This window comes from Clinocottus analis, unplaced genomic scaffold, assembly GCF_023055335.1.
Source record: "Clinocottus analis isolate CAN_PGR_092001 unplaced genomic scaffold, fCliAna1.0.p SCAF_8, whole genome shotgun sequence".
Taxonomy (NCBI): domain Eukaryota; kingdom Metazoa; phylum Chordata; class Actinopteri; order Perciformes; family Cottidae; genus Clinocottus; species Clinocottus analis.
In genome coordinates, this window is record NW_027176240.1 from 5,440,687 (window position 1) to 5,463,155 (window position 22,469).

At 40.3% G+C, this 22,469-nt stretch overlaps 1 protein-coding gene across 1 annotated transcript in view; it reads right to left on the reverse strand.

Annotated features, from left to right (window-relative positions):
• The window catches only part of arid5b (AT-rich interaction domain 5B), a 70,288-nt gene extending 59,923 nt beyond the window's left edge, over nucleotides 1-10,365 (reverse strand). Inside the window, exons 1-2 of the mRNA XM_068568727.1 lie at nucleotides 10,278-10,365; nucleotides 9,695-9,949 (exon numbers count right to left, since the gene is read on the reverse strand). Of these exons, the coding sequence (XP_068424828.1) occupies nucleotides 9,695-9,949; nucleotides 10,278-10,298 (276 nt within the window). The 5' untranslated portion in view covers nucleotides 10,299-10,365. The remainder of the gene's footprint in view (nucleotides 1-9,694; nucleotides 9,950-10,277) is intronic.
• Between the last annotated feature and the right edge of the window lie 12,104 nt (nucleotides 10,366-22,469).

Below are 22,469 nucleotides of genomic sequence, written 5' to 3' on the forward strand. Positions count from 1 at the left end.
ATTTTACAGCCTTTAATTCAATAAACAGTGGGTTAGGTGGTTGGTAATGGGTAGTTTTGTTTACAATTATAGCTCTGCTTTGAAGTGCAGAAGTTGTACTTGTCTTATGTGCTTCTCCGTTCTTACACTGGGTATGTAGCAGTGGTGAGAGAAGTATGCAGAACCTTCACTTAACTCGACGTAGAAGTACCATTGTATAAAAATACCTCCCGACGAGTAAACATCCTGAATTTTAAATCTTTACTTCAGTAAAAGTACAGAAGTGCTATCTGCTAAATATCAAACGCACTCATTGTGAAGGACTCACAAGTGGTATTTAGTATGTTATAATGGTCTGTTTCTGTCACTAAAGAATATATATATATATATATATATATATATATATATATATATATATATATATATATATATATATATACTACTGGTTAGAGTAATAGAATCCTACTGCATCGTACTAATATTCTTTTATGTAAAATCCTACTCAGCAGAGTAAATGTACTACTTACCACGGGTAAAGTAATGTATGAGAGTACAAACTGAACATAATCAGGGTGAAAATAACAGGATTAAAATGAGGATAAAGATCTGAATCAGAAGCTCGTAGAAGTAACAAGACAAACAACAGGACGTCCTTATTTATCAGCTAAATTGATGTGTAAGTCGAATAGCATTACGGCTGTGGATGCACATTAATGTAAGTAAATTACTGCGCCATGAATATGGATGATGTGGATGATTGCTGAATTGAATTTATGCCAGCAGTTAAATCAATGTCAATGGGGACGTAGATGTTTTTAGACTTTTTGATTAGCATTTAGGAAGTCAGGCTGCCGACGTTCAACCGTGAATGTTAAGATTTGTACGCTTCCAGCTCGGCGGCTGTGTTTACCCCTCGAACGTGTAGAGGAGTACAGGAAATGTACTTTGTTAGAATGAGAGAGTGATGCTTGAACAGGAGAAAGCTGTGAGCCAATAAAATAAATATGGCACTGTCAGAAAACTATAGATGTAAATCTATTGCAGTGATGTGCACGGCTGACACTGAGGAAAGCCGACTATAGCTGTGGTGCTTTTGTGTACATACGTTATTCTGTTCAGATGGCTTATCTAATAAGATTTGCTCTCAGTGTGCTCTGCAACCTTCTATTTCTTTCAGGTTGATTCAACCACATCTAATAACTCTCATACTTGAAGAACTACAAGTCCAATGGAGAAGGAAGAAAGCAGAGATGCTTAAATGTGTTTCCATTTGAAGGGCTAATGGCTGAAGTGCTTGTTACCGACAGAGTGGAGTAGTGTGCTGGAAGATGGCTATTACAGAAACAGGGAAATCTGGAGGACAGATGTGTACAGGCAGAAATGCAAGACACTCGGAGTAGGTCTCTGATGTTTACATTGGTTATCTCCAATTTACTACGCATCTGTCCGCCTGTACACGTTTCCTATCAAAGAGCCTGCATTCACTGACTTTAAAATAATATTCATTTACCCATTATTGACACATTCACACACCGACTGCATGAATGTAGGACGCAATAAAAGCTAAACCTATAAAATGCAAAAGGACAACTGCAGTAAATCCTTGCAATCTGAAGCTTAAAATGTCAAGTTTTGCTGGTCTTTTGGCATTTTAAGCCGCGTTTTAAAAAGTGATTTATAAAGTGTTCCTCTTATTCTGTCGCCATATTAGAAAAACAAACACCCCAGCACATGACTCTTCAGCGTTTCTGATTCTCCCTGAGTGCTCTGTCTATACAATTACCCATATTCAGTTCTCACATCATCTGCAACTACAGGCATATCAAATCCCAACCAGTTGGAGACAGCGTTTCCTTATAAAGGAAAAGCCTGCGAGGGATAGCTTGATATAGCTGTGCCTCCCTCACTAAGTAGAAACATCAAACATGGGTTTTCGGTCTTCTTATAATGAGCTGTCTTCAGCTGTCAAGTGGTGGCGGGTGGTTGTAACTGGCTTTCCATGCAATGAAAAACTGACTGCTGTTTCTACCTTCAGACAAAAAAACAGGCCATTTGAATAATGTAGAGCAGTAAATAGCATTCAGCCCGGAGCCAATAACCACATTGTACTGTATCTCGACAGAATTTGCTACTGTAGTTTGATGCAATCTACTGACAGCGCGCAGAGAAACATAACTGTGAAATATCTCAGTTGAGTCCATTGGAAACAAAAATAATGTACTTAATGCTTTGCGGCTGATGTATGAGTCAAACAGCAACACTTCAAATAACACAATAGCACAGCAGAGCATGCACACAGAAACAGCAAACCGTAAAAAAAAAACACACACACACACACTCACACAGCCATTCCCTCCATATCAATCAGCTGGATGACATGCTGCCTTGTGTGAGTGTCAACAGATCCTGTTTGGGGACTTGTTCGGCTTGAGAGCGAAACACAACAGGTGAGAGCAATTCAGCAGCTGTCAACACAGTCCAGAATATAATCAGTCTATGAACGGAGCTGCAACAGGCCACATCCATTAGCTTTTCTTTTCTTTACTTTGCCAGCCAACTTTGCACTGGCTGAAGTCTGTGGGCGGCTGTGTGATGAAGCAAGTACAGTCAGGAAGCGGCGTACTCGCTTGCGGTTTGCAGAAGTCGTGATATTTGATTGAGAAATGCGACGGCGGATATTGAATGTTTAGAGAAAAGAAAATGTGCAGTGTTTCTGCGGAAAGGGGTTTGCGAGCATCAGTTATTGAGAAACTATCACAACAACAGCATTGTGCCAGCATTGTGCCAGCAGTTTGCCTCCACACGAAAAACAACTGAAGAATTTTTACCAATAACAAGACAAAAAGGCTGTAAACAACGATGGTTTTCTGTATTGTATAACACTGTATATTATAATTAATATTTCAGTGACAAATGAACAAAAAAACACTTCACATTTCTTATTTTTGTCAAACCAACAGTCCAAAACACAAAGCTAGTCAATTTACAATAACATAAAATGACAATTCTATGAATCAACGAGTCAATTGATAGAAGATGTATCTGCAATTGTATTGATAATCAATAAATTGTTGAAATTGTATGTTTTTTACTCAAAGTTGCCAATAATTCTCTGATTGCGACTTCTCAAGAGGGAATATTTTTCAGCTTTCTGAGTCCATTATAGCCGTAAGACAAGGACAAAACAAGAAACTTGAACTATTGTGGCACAAAGTATTTGCACATATTTAAAAACATTTTTTTTGATAAATTGATAAATAATCTAAATAATCACGACCTGTAGCCATACATTGTTGCTCAACGCTTGAAATGATCCATCTAATACGATAACTGTAACTAATCGACTCAGCCCTGCAGTACCAGACATTACACGCGTTAATCAAAACAGCAGCGTTAATCAGATTTGGGATTTCAAAGATGTGCTTTCTAAACCTGCTCGTCTGTAAAACGCTGGCCGTCCACACTGCGCTGTCATTCCCAGTTAGGCATCTGATAGTGAAGCAACGCGGCAGACGCAGCCAGCGGGCCACTTGATAATATAGGTCAGAGGACCGCGAGCCCCCGGCCAAGGGGTGACGCTACACATCAGCAACATACCAAACAGCCGGGTGTCATTTCAGTGGCACTTCCTACACACACACACACACACACACACACACGCATTAAGAGCATTTATACACTCTGAAATTGAATCACACACTAAACGTCTTAATGTGTTGCCAGAGTTGTACCTCGGCTCCGTCAATAAACGTGCGCATTCTCCCACTGCTTGTTTTATGATTGAGTTAAAATGCAAGGTGACACATTAACAGCTGAATGTTACATTCTGTCTCCGTTCTTCTATCAATAATTCATGTTATTACTGCAGCGGCAAGATATCGCCAAAAACATTACAGAGTGAATTTATTGCTATGACTGCACATAATGGACCGAAAGTAAAGGGAGAGGGGGGGGGGGGGGGGAGAACAGACTTCTGCTGCGAAACTGTAGATAACTCTGTTCCAGCAACCCGTGACTCCAGCAATCTCTTTGAAATTAAAATCCATATCATTGAATTTATATGGACGCGGCGGTGCACTAGTGGCAAAAAAAAACAAACAGCACATAGGGGACATTCCCGATTCTGTATACAGTGATCCAATTAGAAACAATGCAGCCTTAAATATTCCATATCACTCTGAACAATTCCCCGCGACAATTCCACGCCGCTGTGCGCCAACGGCGAGGGAGACATTCCTGACTGTCAGCGTTCTGCGGCGGAGCGTCTCATCGCTCGGACAGGACTTTCAGCTCGGGAGTCAAGGGGGTGCGCGCTCCTGGTGGGTGGGTGGGTGGGTGTCTTTCTATACTGTGGGTACACACATTCACACACACACACACACACACACACACACACACACACACACACACACACACACACAGTGCTCCTGTCATGCTGGGAAGGTTTCAGCCTGCTGCCTCGGAGAGGTCAGCACTGGAATTCCTAAGGCCAAAGGAGATTAGTAATTGAGTAATGGACATGGTGACATGGACAATGAGGAGACAGAGCAGAAGAAGGAGAGGGGAAAGGAAAGAGAGCGAGCGAGAACGAGAATATGAAACACAATATGAGTTCATTATCTTTCTCCCCCTCCCCATGACTGACCTTGGCTTCGGTGTCCCAAAACAAACTTATCTAGGAATTAAAAGGGAGCTCTGGGGAGTAAGCCAGGGACAATTGAATTAGAATATGTTTTTGGAGAGTGCCTCAAGACTAGAAAGAGTTCAAGGTGCAACATTTAAAAAGGTGAGAATCGTTGTACATAATGTTCTGCCACTTAATGCATGCAGTTTATTCATATGCATAAACGTTGCTGTAATATCTGCAGGGGTGCTGAACTCATCTTTTATTCACTGATTCCATTAAGAGATTGCGCTCACATGAGCCGGGCTGATATATGAACTTAGCATTCTTTCGCAGTGATAATGACAGGGGGAAAAAGAGAGCGATAACAGGAGTTTTCAAAGGCTTTTCCGAAAGTGGGTGAGGCATCCATCATGTAAGGTGACACCGCGAAAAAAGCTGCGTCAGCTCCATTGAATCACAGCAGCTTTGTACTCTTGTATTTCAACAAATGCACATATAAGACCAAAAAAAAGAAAGGGGGGAAAAAAAAAGACTTGAATGCTTGATGATTCCACATGCTCTGTGTAAGACACACAAGAGAAATATTGGCTGGAGTACTAAGCAAAAGCTTCTCATCTGTGGCTGTATTCTCCTCAAAGGTTATAATAACGATCCACTGTAGCTGGGGGCACTGGAGTCATGCATCAAGGCAAATGTTTGCCTGTTCAAGTGGTTAGTCAATGACAAAGTGGGAGAAAAAAAAAAAAAACGGGCTAAAGAGCATCAAAAAGTCCCTTCACAAACTGGCTGCTGCTGTAACATATCATTACTCCGACTGCAAAGACACAAAACAGTGTGGTGAGAAGAATCAGAAGTATGTGAGGGATGAGAATGACAACTCCTTAACCAAATGGGAAATATTAGTGGGTTTTTTTTATAGCCTTTGAAGTCCAAGGGTATTCAGTTTTAAAGGTTTTAAATTACACTATCCTTAAAAAGCTGGCAATAATTTACATGCTATTTCAGCAATGGTAAGGAATTCACTGGAGGGCAGTGTTCAGAGTTAATGACTTGTTCTGCGGCAGGAGGAGGCTACACATGCACGCTAAAAGCCCCCCAACCACCTCAACTCCTGCTATTGTTGCGTGAACGAGGAGATCTGCTATAATGCGCCGACTGGACAAGACATGGCAGAAGTATGGATGTTCTAAAAAAGACCGCCGTAAAAAGTGCGCCATATAACATTTAAACTCCAGTCATTCAGCAGAACGACCTTATCCATCAAAATGCTGGTCGCATATCTGAGCCACTTACACTTAACTCAACTAGCATCCCAGATGCCTGAATTACCCATTCAGGGTTTTTCCCTTAGGAAAAATCAAAGAAGCAGCAAATGAATACAATCTAATTTCCCTACAAGCTGGCTTTCCAAGCACTGAAACACATGCATGGACTACTGCCATGTACTGAAGAAATGGCTCTGGACGCATGCCAAAGTGTTTTCCACAGCAATCAATACTGGCCTAGTGCTGCAGTCCCCAGCCTGTCAGTGTGTGTGTGTGTTTGTGTGTGTGTGTGTGTGTGTGTGTGTGTGTGTGTGTGTGTGTGTGTGTGTGTGTGTATGAATGTGTGTGCGTGAGTGTGTGCCAAAGCCTTGTCAGCTAGAGGGACAGAATAGAGGAGAAGAGAGGTCAGATGAAATCAGAGGTGATGATAATAGCACATTAATATAACATGATCCAGAAATATTCTCAGCAGTTGTGAATTCCCATGAAGAGCGCCTTGCTGTATTTGCACTAAAGTGGGATATATAGTAGAAGATAAGCATAAGTAATTAACCGCCTGAAGCAGCGTGTACAATAAGTGGGTGTTGTGTGCGGCGAGCTGTTATCTCCAACAGCTCTCTCCTGAAACGAGAGGTCCAAAAAACAGAAAGCGCCGCAGCCGGCGAAGCACACCAGCCGGAGAGGCAGGCGATTTGGAGGAAGAAGAAGAAGAAGAAGAAGTAATGTGTCACTCAATGAGTTTTAAAACACATGTGACTGTTTAGTCAGTGGCAGTTTGCAGGCACACAAATAGAGCAGAGGCCCCAATAGAGGGTTTGTCATAATGGGTGAGCAACTCGACACAAAGCCTGTTTAAAGAGCAAGCAGAGCTCAACTGGTGGGGGTAAACACTGCTTGTCAGGCGGAGATACAATGAAAAATAGAGCTTCCTCCACATATGGACTTAATAATTAACCCAGAAGAAATGAAATACCATAATAAATAGATAGATTTATCCAATTTCTCTGGATGTGTTCACCAAAAATATTCAGCAAAACACCGGCCCGGAGGGCTTTGTATATTCAATGAATCACTATTTCTATTTCCAGCCAAAGCTGACTGGTTTTAAAGCTGGCTGCGTTTAAAAAGGAATTGACCTCCAACCCTGTGACAGAAGAAAAACAAGCACAGTAGGTCATGGGTTGGTTCCTCTTGTCACCGCACAGCACAGCAAAACATGGCAACGCAGCGCAGGAGAGGCTGAGAGCAAACAAATACCTGAGAAACAACCAGGAAATTACATCATACCTCGACGCTGAGAACACAAGTGAATCAGTAATCCAATTCCAGCGAGCTAGTTCAATATGAGGCTATCATGATGCTTTGGAAAAGTTCTGCCTTTTGGATATTTGAGGGATATTGTGCTTCAGGCTTAAGGTAATATCGTATGAGGACGTAATCTCACGAAGAAAAAAAGCGGAAACACGGTCCTGCTTGTTTACATGTCAAATGTTAAACGCTGCTCCTGTTTAATGTGTGAAAATATTTAAAAGTCATTCGAAGAATAAACGTCACGTGGCTCAATGACACCAAAGTTGTGGCTTTACCTCATGATGTGCTCTTTTGGCACTGAAAAGCCAGTGAGAATAGCACGCTTCCTGCGAACTGTACGTTATCAAGTCCATATCTGCATGAGTAACCATTCGACAATATGAACTCCAGCTTCGCAGTTACAGATTCACAGAGTAACTCCACAGCCATTAATCTGTCTTTATACACGGCTAGAGCCCTGAAGAAACACGTGTAACGTGAGCTTTATAAACTCCACTTCCCCGTGTAGCTGTAAATGAACTCCTCTCTAGTGTTTACGCTTTAAAAACAAATATTCTTGCCACACATGCATCACTCAGGCAGGCGGGCGCACGATTTGAACAGCCAATGAGTTTGAATGTCACCTCTTTTTGTGAGTCTGGTTTACCCTTCCTGTTTGTTTTTTGGATTATGGGTTGCATCTGTAAGTGCTATAGCTGACTCACACAGTGCAGATTACTGTTATGGGGCAAAGTCAGCGAGAATCTGAATGGACTCAGTGAAGGTCATAAACTGACTTGAAGTTGTCAGGGCAATTTCCGCTGTGTAATACAGTAAGTAGTCCGATTTGCTGAGCGCAAGAGGCCTGACAAGCCCTTTAATTGAGATCAGCCCGCAGACACCTACACTGCACTTAAAACACATCATCCTCACTTTGTATTATTCTATAGTCTGGTTTATTCCATGAGAAGACTGCAACTTCAAAGCAAGTGCATGTGTCTCTGGTGCGCACACTGGATTGTGTGCTGTGATGCAAGTTGCTGCATAATTCATGCAGGGAGATAGCTTGTACTCCTCTTATGCTTGCACTCTGTTATTAAATACACAAACTACAGCAGCTGCGTTTTCCTCCACTATCCTTCTGTGGTTTCCTGGATGATTCTTTGAGACTTGATTTGCGTTGGCCCTTCTGGTAGTTCATGTAATATTTTCCAGATAAACCCAAATGGACTGGAATGTAAGCACTTTGTAATGCAAATAAGTCTTTGGGTAAGGGGCGGAGCTGGCATGTCGTTGCGCAAGTGTGGCCTTGGAATCGGCGGTGCATGCACTCAAAGTAATTACTAAATAATTGCAGCGTGTTAAAGGCTAAAGCGAGAGGGCTTCAGGAGATGATACCCGTTCATAGAATAAGTCTGCCCCAAAGATGATAGCTTGTCTAAGCGACAGACCATAAATAGCCACCTTTCTCATGAAAGGGAAATGTGATAGCCACTCTATTACTCAAGAGGAAAGAATGTAAGTAAACCATCAACGGAAGAGTCGAGTACAAACACGGCTTTGTCCTTCCCTATAAACAATATAACAGCAGCAGAGAATCATTTCCATCCAGCCGCAAGTGATCACAAGCAGAGAGTAGTAATTAAAGTGTAGTCGCTGGTTGAGGGACATCGGAATAGCGAAAACAACACAGCATTTGTTTTACAGCCGATGAGAAGAAACTCCCAATATCGGAGTGATGCCATTCAGCGCACCGATGTAACCGGATCACAAGCGCCACATATGGCCACAGTCAATCATAACTATTGCCTTTCTGTGCCAACAACAGCGTAATGCAACGCGGAGGCGTTTTAAGTGCTGCCTCATATGCGAGCTGACAATATCGCATTGTTGAGGATGGAAAACGTCCACATGGAAAATATATGCAAAGCGCGGAGTAGTTAAAAACGTGTCGGCGCTTGGCTGTGCCTCCGCCACGCTTTTATGACTCGCTCATGCCTCTTTCAACATCAAGCGGCATTACAAAATATCTAATAACTATCGTAACGAACGATCTGAGCCGGGTTGACCCCATGCATTCATTACCGTTTCGCAATTTCCGCCCATATGTCAGTATTTGACACGGTTTACCAAGAAATGAAATGACAGAGCCTAAGCGCTGGATTCTTGCGGATTTTCCCCTTTATAACACAATTAACCCCATAGAGCGCAGCAGCAGTCTTATTGAGCGCAGCTGGACAAGTGCACATTCAGCAGTTGACACCACAATAGGCAGATAGGTTGAAGTAAAACTAGGGAACAAATGCAACAAATAGCAGGTCAATCATTTAGCTGCTCAGGCACATCAATGTCAGTGTTGATGCACGCGTTTGTGTGAACGTCTGCCAACGGAGAGCAAAACATCCAGTGCCAACTCTTAATGCAGTAAAGATGCTGTTTAATACAAATGCTCGCGAACAAGGCAGGGCACAGGGAATAAACCCGTCGAAACAGCGAGCACTCATAATTATTCATTGTGAATTAATATCCCTACCTCTCCGTGGATGGCTGTCCGTCCCTGGGGAGTATCCTCGGGTAGAAAATAAAGTTTGGAGCTTGATAAAAGTTGCTTGCTTGTTCTTTCTTCCCAGAGCAACTGAAGCTCCGCTATGCAAATAGGATCCTCCGGTTTACATCTGACGAAGAAAAAGTCTCCGAGAGACAGAATCCTTGGTTTGCCGTCCCGGTGAAATTTAAAGGCTTTATAGAATATATATGGTCCATGTAAACCGCAAGACGAGCCCACCCACTGTTGAGGAAACACAAATGGAGAAATTAATGAATGGCTTATTAACTCATTTGGTAAACAAATCGTGTCTTAAGTGGACACAAACGTTTCAAACATCCCTGCGTAATTACGCACGGTTGGCAAATATCACATCGGGACATCTCAGTTGTCTGCACATAATTAGTATCATGTAACTATTTTTTAATGTTCAACATATGACACAGACGTGGTCATGCTAAAGGCATTGTGGCAAACTTTTGTGGATTAGGCACGTGAGTACGTCTTACAGTAAGTGGCGATTAGCGCCATGCGAAAATAAAATAAATAGACGGTTGATAACAAACGTTACCTTCAGTGAGTTCGGCTCCATCTCGACGTTATGAATTGATTAAACTCAACACGCTCTCCAAACTTGCTGGCTTGAATGGATCGCGAAGGTCCTGCAAGGGACATATTACTGTAGAGTTTAAAACATCGTGTATAAGTCGATTAAGAGTGCTGGAAAAATACGTTTTGCGGTAAATGTACTGCGCGACGTCTTGCACAAATGCGTGAATTCATTTAGTGAAGTAAAAATACGACTGTGACTTTTTTAGGCGAATTTCTATTCGGCGCAATCACGTGTTCAGACAAAATATTGACACATAATCATACAGACAAAGAATATTTAAGCATCGGACGATAGTAGGTGTGTTGATAAAATACTAAATACCGTTTTTGGAAAATCATCTGCCCACAGAAGCTTCATCTCTGCTCATATTCTGCGTTTATGGGCTCCTCTGAGCCCTTTTGTCTTCCAGGACTTGTGTAAAAGACGTTCACTATGAAAGCACATTTCTCACAGTAATGACACTGAGGCGCTTGCTGTGGATGCCTTCAAGAAACAATGTTACATGAAAGTTAATAGGGCTATCAAATGATTCCTCAAAAGGCAATGCAGGACCCGTGAGGTGCAGGCTTTGCTTTGAGCGCGACTTGCAACGCTTTGGAGCTCGGGTGCGCGGGTTCGCCGCTAATGCTGAAAATAATAATGGCCTTTTTAAAAAAAAATATATATATATATATTTTAAGGCGAGCATGAAAAGACAAAATTGGCCGAGTTAGAAAGCGGGGCGTCACGAGACAGGATTCACGAGGCGGACCATTATGCAGACATAAATCATCTTAAGACGCCGCGCTGACCTTGTGAAGACAGCGGAATGAATGTGACACGGGTTAACACGTTTGCACGATCAAAGCCGTTTATATAATTATGTTGATTCATATTTATTAGGGTTCCATAAACATCGGGAAATCACAACAAATGTGTGCCAAGACCAGTACGAAACTATGAATTGTCAAATATCGCTATGATATTTCGGCAAAGTTACGCAAACTTCACGGTTTCTATTTACATGCGTGTGACTCATTGTCCTTTCAGTCTCCGCTGCTGGATGTGTCAGCTGTATTTTATCGGCTGTCTGGAATAAATAATGTGTTGTAGTACCGGCTCCGTCCACTGCGCTGTGCTGTTTCCACACCGTCATCCCCCCCTTTGCCCTGCATTTATCCACTACTCAGATCACAGAGCATGCAACAGCGACATAGGCCTACTTCTGACACCAGCTATTTCAAGTCCACTATTACGCAATGCGCTTTTTTTTCCTCATGTAATGACGGGCAGAGCATAGAGGCGCATTGATTCACATCCAGTTAAGTGTTTTCCTGTCTAGTAAACGGACATGCTTTGTTCACTTCTGCTTCTGCTGCTGTTATGAATGTCTGTCTGGTCATCTGAAAGACATATAAATACAATCAAGGCTCATGGATTACGCCTTTTACCTCAATGAGGTGCAATAGATCATTATAATACAGAACATCCTCCAAAACATACAGAATATAATATAGAACATTTGAGAGCAGGATCATGATTTCAGTTCTCAAAAATGTAAATTGCCCCAGCAGTTTCTCTTCACTGCCCTCTGTTCAAAGAACATGATGTATTAATACTAAAATAGCTGAGGCAATGTTCTGTGAAGCGCTCGATATTTTAAGTACAAGTTTAGTGCATCAGTTTGGGGAGAGAAAAAAAGTGGATTACACAGAGGCTTGTTGTTTTACATGCGGCTGCTGCAGTCTTGGAATCCTGCAGGGAATCTCATATAAACCGCCACTCTTAAGTGTTACCTCTCCTGATTTCTCTCCCAGCCATTTCAGTGGCTGAATCAATGGGGTTGCATTGTTAATGGCAGACACTATAATGAAGTCCCTGGTTAATCAATGGCACCACTAGAGCTCTTATCTGGCAATTGCAAGTGTTTGCTTGTCAACAGCCAGAGCCCAGCGCGGCGAGTGCAACGCGCGTGATGCAGATATTGATGCCAATTGATGTGAGTTGAGCTTCATGTTGATGAAATGTTTATGGGAAATAAATGAAGACAACAAGTGTTGGACAAATGTGATCTGATTTAATGTCAAAATATTAGGAGCATCTTCTCAACAAAAAAAATGAGCAGTGGCACATGCTGCACATTTACTCTGATGATCTCATCTGCTGCTCTTTATCTCAACATGTCTTTGTGATTAGATAAGATGGCATGAAGGACAACAAGATATTTTGACATGGTTTAACCTTGCGAGTTAATGCAAAACATGAAAATAATTAATTCATCAAAATAATAAGGGTTCTACATTAGCCTTCAGACGAATAAGTGGCTTGAGGAATACACTGTAAGCCATACTGAACAGTTTAACATTAATTTCAGGCGCGCCGGTTACAGCTCAAATCCCCTTAAGTAAATCTGAAAGTAACCCTCTTTAAGTCCAGCCACATATGTGGGTTGTGAATCTTGTAGAGTGAGTTTTTGTGTGTTTTTTCACTCTAGACTCTGTTTATATTCACAAGCTGTTTTTCCACTTTTGCAATCACTCTGCTCGCAAAATTGTTTATTGGGGCATTTTTCTGAGTGGCTAAGTGAAATAAGATCACTCACAATATGGATTATCTTTGTTTCATTTTCAATTCTCTGACAAAACTTGTTTGTACCGCTAATAATCTTCTGTATTGACCGCATGAGTGAGCAAAGACGCCTGAAAAATAACCACTAAGAAAAATCCTTAGTATGAGAAATATTGTGGAAAAGCTGGAGGAAAACCTGAGGCAATAACTCGGTTATTTGTTGCCAGCGGCAGACGAGTACGAGAAGTGGATGAGGTTGTTTTTTTTAAGCACAGGTGTTCTATATTCTACCAAATGAGGCAGAATCCGCAGGGAGCCACACATGAGTTTGGAAAGTCATCTCAAAATAAGAGCGCTGGGGTTTCTGTTATAACCGCAGCAGAGAAATACAAATGCCGTAAAAGAAAAGAAAAGAAAAGCATATTCCTACATAATTCTGACCATATGCTGACATGTTCTAATGATGCATATGAATGTTAGAATGCCTTCAAAATAGTATGAGAACTACAGGTAAGAAAATAACTAAAAGAGAGCTGCAAAGATAAATCAACCCTTTGATGGTCCGACCCAAAAGGGAGAATGATATATTTACGTTTCTTCATTCCTTTGAACCAAAAACAGTTAATTAGGCTTATGAGCCTCAATCAAATGATAGACATGTTTATTTAGTACACTTTGGACCATCTCCATCAATGTTTCCTCATTAAACTGCCAAGCAATGTGCAAAACCTAATAAATACAATATTCAGCTAGAACATCAACTTCTTTTTTTTTTTTTAATATATAAGTACAATAAAACCAAATTAATGAATGGTTGCCATGAAACAGTCCTATCTTTGCATATTGATGACTTATTCAAAACACAGGACATATAATTTGCTTTATAATTACATCTGGACACAAGCTGCACCTGATCAGAGTGAAGTCGTCAATATCTACAAGTGGCATTGTTCGATATCTCACATGTTTTCACATTAACAATGAATCACGTGCGTGTATTTAATAGGAGTCGCTTCAAGTAACACACTTATTGGACATTGGACTTAGGTTGGTCAGGTGATCAGAACGTTTGCCAAAAAGTGATAACATAATTGTCCCGGCTCGTTTCTACTGCCCTCGATGTACAAACCAGTTATTGCACATTTGAATTAGGCTTCGTAGAACAAATCTTACCAGTATTAGTACTTAGTTATTACTTTGTATTCATCTAGCTTAAAAATGTCTGAAAATAATATTTATATAATCATGTCAACAAATATGTAATTTTATTTAGAAATATTCTGTTTTGTACCATTAATGGACATTTGTACCAGATGTTGGAGCTTTATTTGCTGCAATAAAATATCATTAGACCGAGAGTATTCATTTAGCTCATGCTGCTCAGAAAGAATGTTTTGTGGCCTCACATAAACTAAGTGCTCGAGATGCAAGTTGTCTTAAAAGAACAGTGTAACATTTAGGCCAGGCGTATTCAATTACAAGTCAAAGAGGTCCAGTTAGACAACATTTCTGGAATGTAACAATGTCTAACATGTGCTATGATTTAGAGCCTTGAACTATATATTGAAGTAGCCTTGCAGTTGTAAAAACATCTGTAGTCAACAACTGACTGTCAAATCCAATGAACACAGTTCAATTGATTGAGATGTTGTTGTTTTTTTTTAACAATATACACATATTTTGGTCGGTTTTAGTCGTAAATGTTGTTTTCTGGAATTGTCCTTGCCCTGTAGCTTAAAATTCAGTTCATTTTGGTGTGACGTCAACCAAAAAAAGCCCCAGATATCCAGATTTCTCTTATTGTCTAAACAAAGAGAGAGAGAGAGTGTGTGTGGGAAGTTTATCTGTGGTTATTGAAACCACTTGTTTCAGCTCTATCCTCCTCTCTGTTTACATCATTGTTGGGCAGTGAATTAATGTGTTAGGGTTCTGTTGAATCCATCATATTGGGCTCTCGGATTGTTTATTTTCTGTGCCTTCATTTTGTATTTGAGTGAGTACGTTTGCTCAAAAGATGTGTGCTTTGTTGGCTCTTCATATCGCCGCTTTCAATAATGGCCAGAGTGCCTGAACATATGAGACATACTGCTTTTGAACTGCCCAGGGAAGAATGAACATATAAGAGTCGGTCCGTTCTTGAATAAAGGCTCTGGTTTCGCCGTCCACGTTTCTATTCTCGGAGGACGCCATGTGAAATTACTTCTTTGACTTATGTTCTTCCCAGAACATTCGGACTCCTTTGTGGACGTATAACTCACTCACTGCTTATCGGAACACACATAGTCGATTGGCTGAGTAGCAGCATGCAAGATGATTTAAAACACATGCAATTGGTCGGTGTATTTCCTAGACTGCAGAACGAGTGTTGTAAAGTTTGGGAAACATTGAATAATTCTTAATTATCTAACGGTTATAGATCTGTATCCGAATACAACCGCATCGGAGTCCGGGCCTCTTAGTGACCCATGCCCTACACACTTAGCACACCTGGGTATTTCACCTTAAAAGTTTATATATATATATATATATATATATATATATATATATATATATATATATATATATATATATATATATATATATATATATATATAGAAAGTGAAAGAAGAGAAAACCACACTGTGAAAGCTTGACTTATTTCAAAATAGTTTGTCCAACAAATTGTATTGCTTCTGGCCGAAAACTCTCCATCATCCATTCCTCTCTAAATATGGATATTCCAAATTTGTAATGCTACTGCCAAGTATTATGAGAATCTACAGATGGATAAAGCAAGAACACTTCTGAGGAATTAGGGCAACACACTCCGTTTCCTCCTAATTCCACATGCACAGCTGCATTACCCAGTGGATAGCCATCTATCAGCAATGGAAAGCCCTGGAACATTAAAAATCCATCAAGTAAATGTGTCCAGAGGAACATGTTTCAATAGTAACTTTACACCTCGGTCTTTTGTGCCTCTGTAATCACATGACAATGGCCCCCGTCCGCCGAGCGACTTTAGGAAAGGTAACAGGAGATGTGAGTGATGTTGCGCCGCTAATTTTAGCCCCTTAGACTCATTATAACGCGGTGTTACATTTCTCTCCATTCAATCACATGTGAGTCCACCAACCGTCGACAGCACATGCACACAAGAAATCCAATTAGTTTAGTGAACGGATCACTTTTAATCGGGACTTAAGTTTGATATGTTCATCTGGAGGCTATTTGAGATGATGTCTGTGTATTAGCAGGTGTCAGCCAGTGTACTGTTGGCTGAATTTGAACTGACTTAGCTCATAAATATCTGTGATGCAGTGATATCTTCAAAACATCAAAGGAGTTGCCGCATGCAGTGAATTGTGTGGATTATTACTGAACAAAAAGCCTCTTGAAAGAAAACCACATTCATCTCTTTTAGATCTTATCTAACATCACACTTGTTTATCTGAACCATACTTCATCATGTTTTATGCATAATTTATGCCTTCTGCAATCCATCTATTCAGTTACAATATTCAACATTGAGCTCCGTCAGTTCCAACAAGCCAATTATTGTATCAATTCATAGCCGTGGTCATTGATCATATATTACACATTTCAATATGTGAGGCGCAGTGATTCATACGGCACACACTGGTTGGGCCGGTCTGAATGACGGCCATGGCAATGAACTAATTGCCTGCAAAACACAATTTCACATTCATGGGCCACTATTACTGCTGAATTGTTTGATAATGTCAAGTGAGTCATTTTTATTAAGCGCCACACAAATGTAATCATGCATCAGGGCAACGTGAATTCGAGTGTATACAAGTGTTAACATCACTATGGGTTTTAGGTTATTACCGCCGCAGCAAATGTAAATTTGCCTCATTGATCGAGAGTGCTCAACTGAATCAGAAATGTGCAAACCGCAAACAAAATAGGCTGCTTCATTCCTCGCCCATCTGCATACACATCAGGACTCTCTCTCCCACACTTTCCCACACACACACACGCACAGTAGCATTTGATATCTCCCCATCTGAAACCGGGATTAGAACCATGCATAATGTATTTATGTAAATGTCTGATGGGTATAACTATAAAAGATGAGAGTGATTGAAAAGGCATTTTGTTAGATTGAGTTACTGCCGGTGCGTTATGGATGTTTTCAGTGCAGAGAGAGAGAGAGAGAGAGAGAGAGAGAGAGAGAGAGAGAGAGAGAGAGAGACGAACACCACTAAATCTTAAAAAAAAAAGCAGTATTTTTGAAGCAAAGAGGTCACGGTGTAACCTCTACATCTGAAGAATACATTAATACACAACCTTTTTTGCTCAGTGCATTTCAAACATCAGTCAGGTGATTACACCCAGCGGTCAAACTATCATTGACTATAAAGTCGCTGAGGACAGTGACCTCAGCGTTTACCATCTGTGTAATGCATCACCAACTGTCTTTTCTGTCAAACACCGAATTGTTATGAAACGGCTATAAATGTCAGCAGACATCTATGATCAGATTATTCACTGGTGCGTGTCACCCTCCCATCTGGGCTGCGATCACTGCATTATGTATACATCAAAAAGAAAACGCGGGTAATTGCAATCACAATGCGGCCGTTTTACACTGTAGTTTTCGAAATTTGACATAATGTGTTCTGTTTGAATAACAGCTTCAGTTGTCATGTGTGCAATACTGTTGCAATGTGTAATCTCTGTGATGGATCTGCGAATCAGGACACAGCAATCCCAGAACGGAGACAATGGATACGTTTTGAACGATGACTGACAACTGCTGAATTGTTCCATTACAGCGGCGCAGGAGAGGAAACACAGTATTTTGTTCAGAGCTCAGAGCCTGAGCACACATATTAAACAGGGAGAGAGAGAGAAAAAAAAACTCTCACCATTAATAATTTATCTCATTTTATAAGGCAATTTAGCAGTCACTTGAAGTTGCTATGGTGACAGGGGGGTATTTTGAGACAACTAATGACCTATGCAAAACCCACTCACTGTAAACTTCACTCAAGCTAAATGAGATTGCTGTCTGTGCTGTGTGTGATACATGGCTGAGAACTTAATCCCCACGCTATGCTTGGTCCTTTTCTGCAGAGGACAAATTAAGGTTCTTAATATCAATGTAAAACATCTGTGGGCTGTTTACTGTACAGGGAATATGAGCCAAGTAGCAACCCGGGGCCAGCACCGCGCTGCATAACAGTCTTTTGTTTTGATTGCTAATGCAGAATTCATAACAGTTGTCAGGTTAAGGTCAGAAAAAAGAAAAAAAAAATCCAGCAAGTGAAATGAAAATGAATACTCATGATATGGCTTGAATGTAACTCAATGTGTTTCACACTAAATCCCCCCTTCAATGTCTTTTTTTATTTTATTTTGGGCTTACGTCAAAGATTCCACATTGGAAAAGCTTTGAAGACTCACTCTGTTCCGAAGCGAATCATATTTGTCCAATAACTGCTTCGCCTGTTGCAGCTGTCGAGGCTGAGACAGAATGAGTCATGTGTTATCCATTTAAGTCCAATTTCTCCCATGCAAATGCCTGACATGTGTGACTCTGCAGGGCCCCGAGTTGAAACAGTATTTTTGAAACGAGGGGAGAGAATCAAGGCCAGAGCTGTGTGACCATTTAGCCACCTGTTTAGCCTGTGACCTGCACTGTTTAAAGAAAGTTTATATTTGGGAAACAATCCACTTGGTGTTGTTTCAAACATGGCTTTAAAGCAGGCGCAGCTGCCATAAAATTAGATGAATAAACAAAGCAGGAATGGGTTCTGTGGTTTCTCCATAAAAGGAGCCCTCTTTTGGAAAATATGAGTTATATCCACTGAGCTGTGTGAAAATGTTTAGTTGTTTTTTTTTGTACTCCTAAAAATAGATCGACAAACACATGGAGCAATGGCTGCTAATTTTAATGACACCTCTTCAGTATCCCTCTCCTCTCCACAGTGTGCTGAGCCAATTGCATATTAGCATAAATGTCAGCAAGACTAATAAAGGTGCGCGAGCCAGAAGCGGTTCTGCTCGCTGTGTCTGGAAGCTGCGGTGTTGAGTGCCACCTGCTGGCATACAACCGTAACGACACCCAGCTGCTGACAGCTGCGTTAAGCGAGATTACAAAAGGTTAATTTACTGTGTAACATAATAGTGGAGTTATTAATTAGCCCGTCTTGAGGGAGGTGGTCACAAACTACTGATAAAAGCTGCACCGGAGCTGGCTTTCTACATAATGCACGTTCAAGGGCCGGAAGTGGTGGGAAGAAAGTAATTTTACTTAATTTACATGATTGTTGTTAATTTTCAGATACTTTATACTTGTACTCTACTATATTTCAGAAGGACATATTACCTTTCTACTTTAGTTACTTTGGCAAATTTAGATTTGTCATACAAAATGAAAAGATCAATAAATGACGAGGTCATTATAGACTTTGATCTTCAGGGGTAAATTCAAAAGCTAACTCAGCAGTATATATACGACATTAAAATGATCTCTACCTTTACCATCTGCAAATTTAAAGTGATTTACACGTCAACATATCAATAGTTATATTACCATAACACACATTATTCTGAAATGGGCCATTTTGGATAATGAGTACTTTTAATGTTGAGGAATTTGACGCTAAAATTTTTGTTGTAAAATGTTTGTTGTAAAATTTGTTTTTCTATCTATTGCTGTTATTTACTTAAATAAAGTGTGAGTACTTCTTCCACAGAGAGCATGGCTTTGCATACATATTGAAACGCCTCTAATATTCTCATGCTGCCCAGTGGGCTTTTATTATGCTTCAACATCAGTGTTTCTACTTGAATTTTCTTCTTATCTGGAAGGGAAAAGAAATCCCTTTAAACAGCGCTTCAGCCACGCAACACTTAAACTGTTATCTGAAATCCAGACAAATCAAAATCTCTGAGTGTTTCCAGATTTGTAAGGCAGGACGACTCAACACATCTATTAAAGGCAAAACTATCAGTAAAATCTGCACAATGCTTAAAAGAATGTACGTGCATGGATGCCATCAATAATCAAATAAAACACATTACATAACTCTTCTTCTTTGTACAACACACTTCATCAACCAACCTGTTTTAATACCTTATCTTCATTAGGGAACTACCTGAGTGTGTGTTCCTCAGACGTCAACATCAATAACCTCAGACACCACCCTGATGGAGGCAAGACAGCCGAAGACATTTGGCTAATTAAGCGGAACGTATACCGGTCTGGAAAAGAGTTGTGCGTGGTGTCAGTTCGTTACTTTAATGCTCTGCACATTCTCCAACTTACAACACGTACGCTATCGACGCCAACACGACAAGCCAGGATTGTGAGTTCAGTTATTTGAAAAAGTGTAATCATGCATAAAAAATAGAGCTGCATCTTTTGCTCGTGTGTCAACTTTAGTTTCACTGAAGCAGTTTTAAATTGTGTTTCCGCCTCCCTGAGTGCCGTCATAAGCTTTTAGTTTTCTGTTCTTAAATATATTTAATAGCTATCATCCTTTGTAGTTCGGGTAACTAGAAATATGTCCTATTATGATCCCAAGAGTTGATTCCTTTGCGGCGCATTGGTCCATTTTACTCTCTTCTACAGTACAAAGATCATTTTTTTTGTGCCGACGCAGCAAACACTGCAGCTTTACATAAGCTTTGTAGCAGTGCTGATTGAAGCGGGAGCATCGAGGGGGAATGACTGTTCTGTGATCAGTGACCACAGCCCTTTGGCCATTTCTTTTATTATCATCTCCACACAGCCAAGAACTGAGTCTCGACCAGCACCCCTCACACAGAATCAATGGGGAACACCAGGCCTGGGGTATGATGTTGCATTGCCTTTCTGTCCCAGTTAACAAAGGAGGGCTTGTTTCCCTTTAGGACTGACTCCCTGTCTGACACAGTAAGTTGCTGTTATCAAGAGGGAACTAAAATGCATTTGATTTTGGATTCAGTGTCACTTTTTTGTATATTCTAGACCTCAATAACTTGGAAAAAAGGAAACGGGATAAACATCAAGGACATGTTTTACAAACACACCAGAGGTTTCTGTAACTTTCATTGAGCCATGATGTAAGGGAGTAATACTTATTCGTCTGCATACAGCTGGAAACTCTCTTGCCCACTTGTTTCACTGTCTGAAACTCTCATTGTGATTTCACGTGATTCAAACCAAGATAATGACATTCACTTTGGAACAAAGACAGGAAAAGTTTGTCTCCCTTCCAAGGTCACAGGCCTTTCTACTGTTTCCTCTCCAGTACACTGGCTGGCAAGATTCCTTTAAAATAGAAATCTACCCAATATTCTGCCAAGTAGAACAACATAGCTTGAGTGTGTGTGTGTGCGTGCGTGTGTGTGTGTGTGTGTGTGTGTGTGTGTGTGTGTGTGTGTGTGTGTGTGTGTGTGTGTGTGTGTGTGTGTGTGTGTGTGTGTGTGTGTGTGTGTGTGCGCGGGTGGACTTGATCTGGCACGTTATTTCCTGCATGGGTAAATAATAACGTTATTAATGTTATCAAAAGATATGTGATAGACTACATGATTTATGTAATGTATTTATTTATTTTTACATATTATTAACACAATATGAGTTGTTCAATCTATATAACTCTTTTCAATGACAAAAACATTAAAGAATGGATAGATATGTTGGGTAAAATTACAAATAACTGATAGCTGATAACTAGCTGATAACCGATAGCTGATAATACCTAAATGATAACTGATAGCTGATAACTAACTGATAACTGATAGCTGATAACTAACTGATAACTGATAACTAACTGATAGCTGATAACTAACAGATAACTGATAGCTGATAACTAACTGATAGCTGATAACTAACTGATAGCTGGTAACTAACAGATAACTGATAGCTGGTAACTAACAGATAACTGATAGCTGGTAACTAACAGATAACTGATAGCTGATAACTAACTGATAGCTGGTAACTAACAGATAACTGATAGCTGGTAACTAACAGATAACTGATAGCTGATAACTAGCTGATAACCGGTAGCTGATAACTAACTGATAGCTGATAACTAACTGATAGCTGATAACTAACAGATAACTGATAGCTGATAACTAACTGATAGCTGATAACTAACTGATAGCTGATATCTAACTGATAACTGATAGCTGATAACTAACTGATAACTGATAGCTGATAACTAACTGATAGCTGATAACTAGCTGATAACTGATAGCTGATAACTAACTGATAGCTGATAACTAACTGATAGCTGATATCTAACTGATAGCTGATAACTAACTGATAGCTGATAACTAACTGACAGCTGATAGCGCCTCCTACCGGCATACGGAGACGTGTTGCAGTCAGCTCTCGGTTGAGTGAATCTCTGGAAACACGTCCCACGAGAGGTCCTTGAACATATAACATATAATAGTCATAAATGAACACACCAAAGATTAGGCAAAGGAGTTCAGCAGTCTGCAAGATGCATATGCACTCAAACAACTGAATAAATATGATCCTTATCCAAACAATAACAACAACTCAATTATCCATGATATATTACATTATAGTAAATAGTATTATAGTATTAACACATTTTTGTTATTTGTCATACTCAACGTAAGCTTAATTGTGCTGAT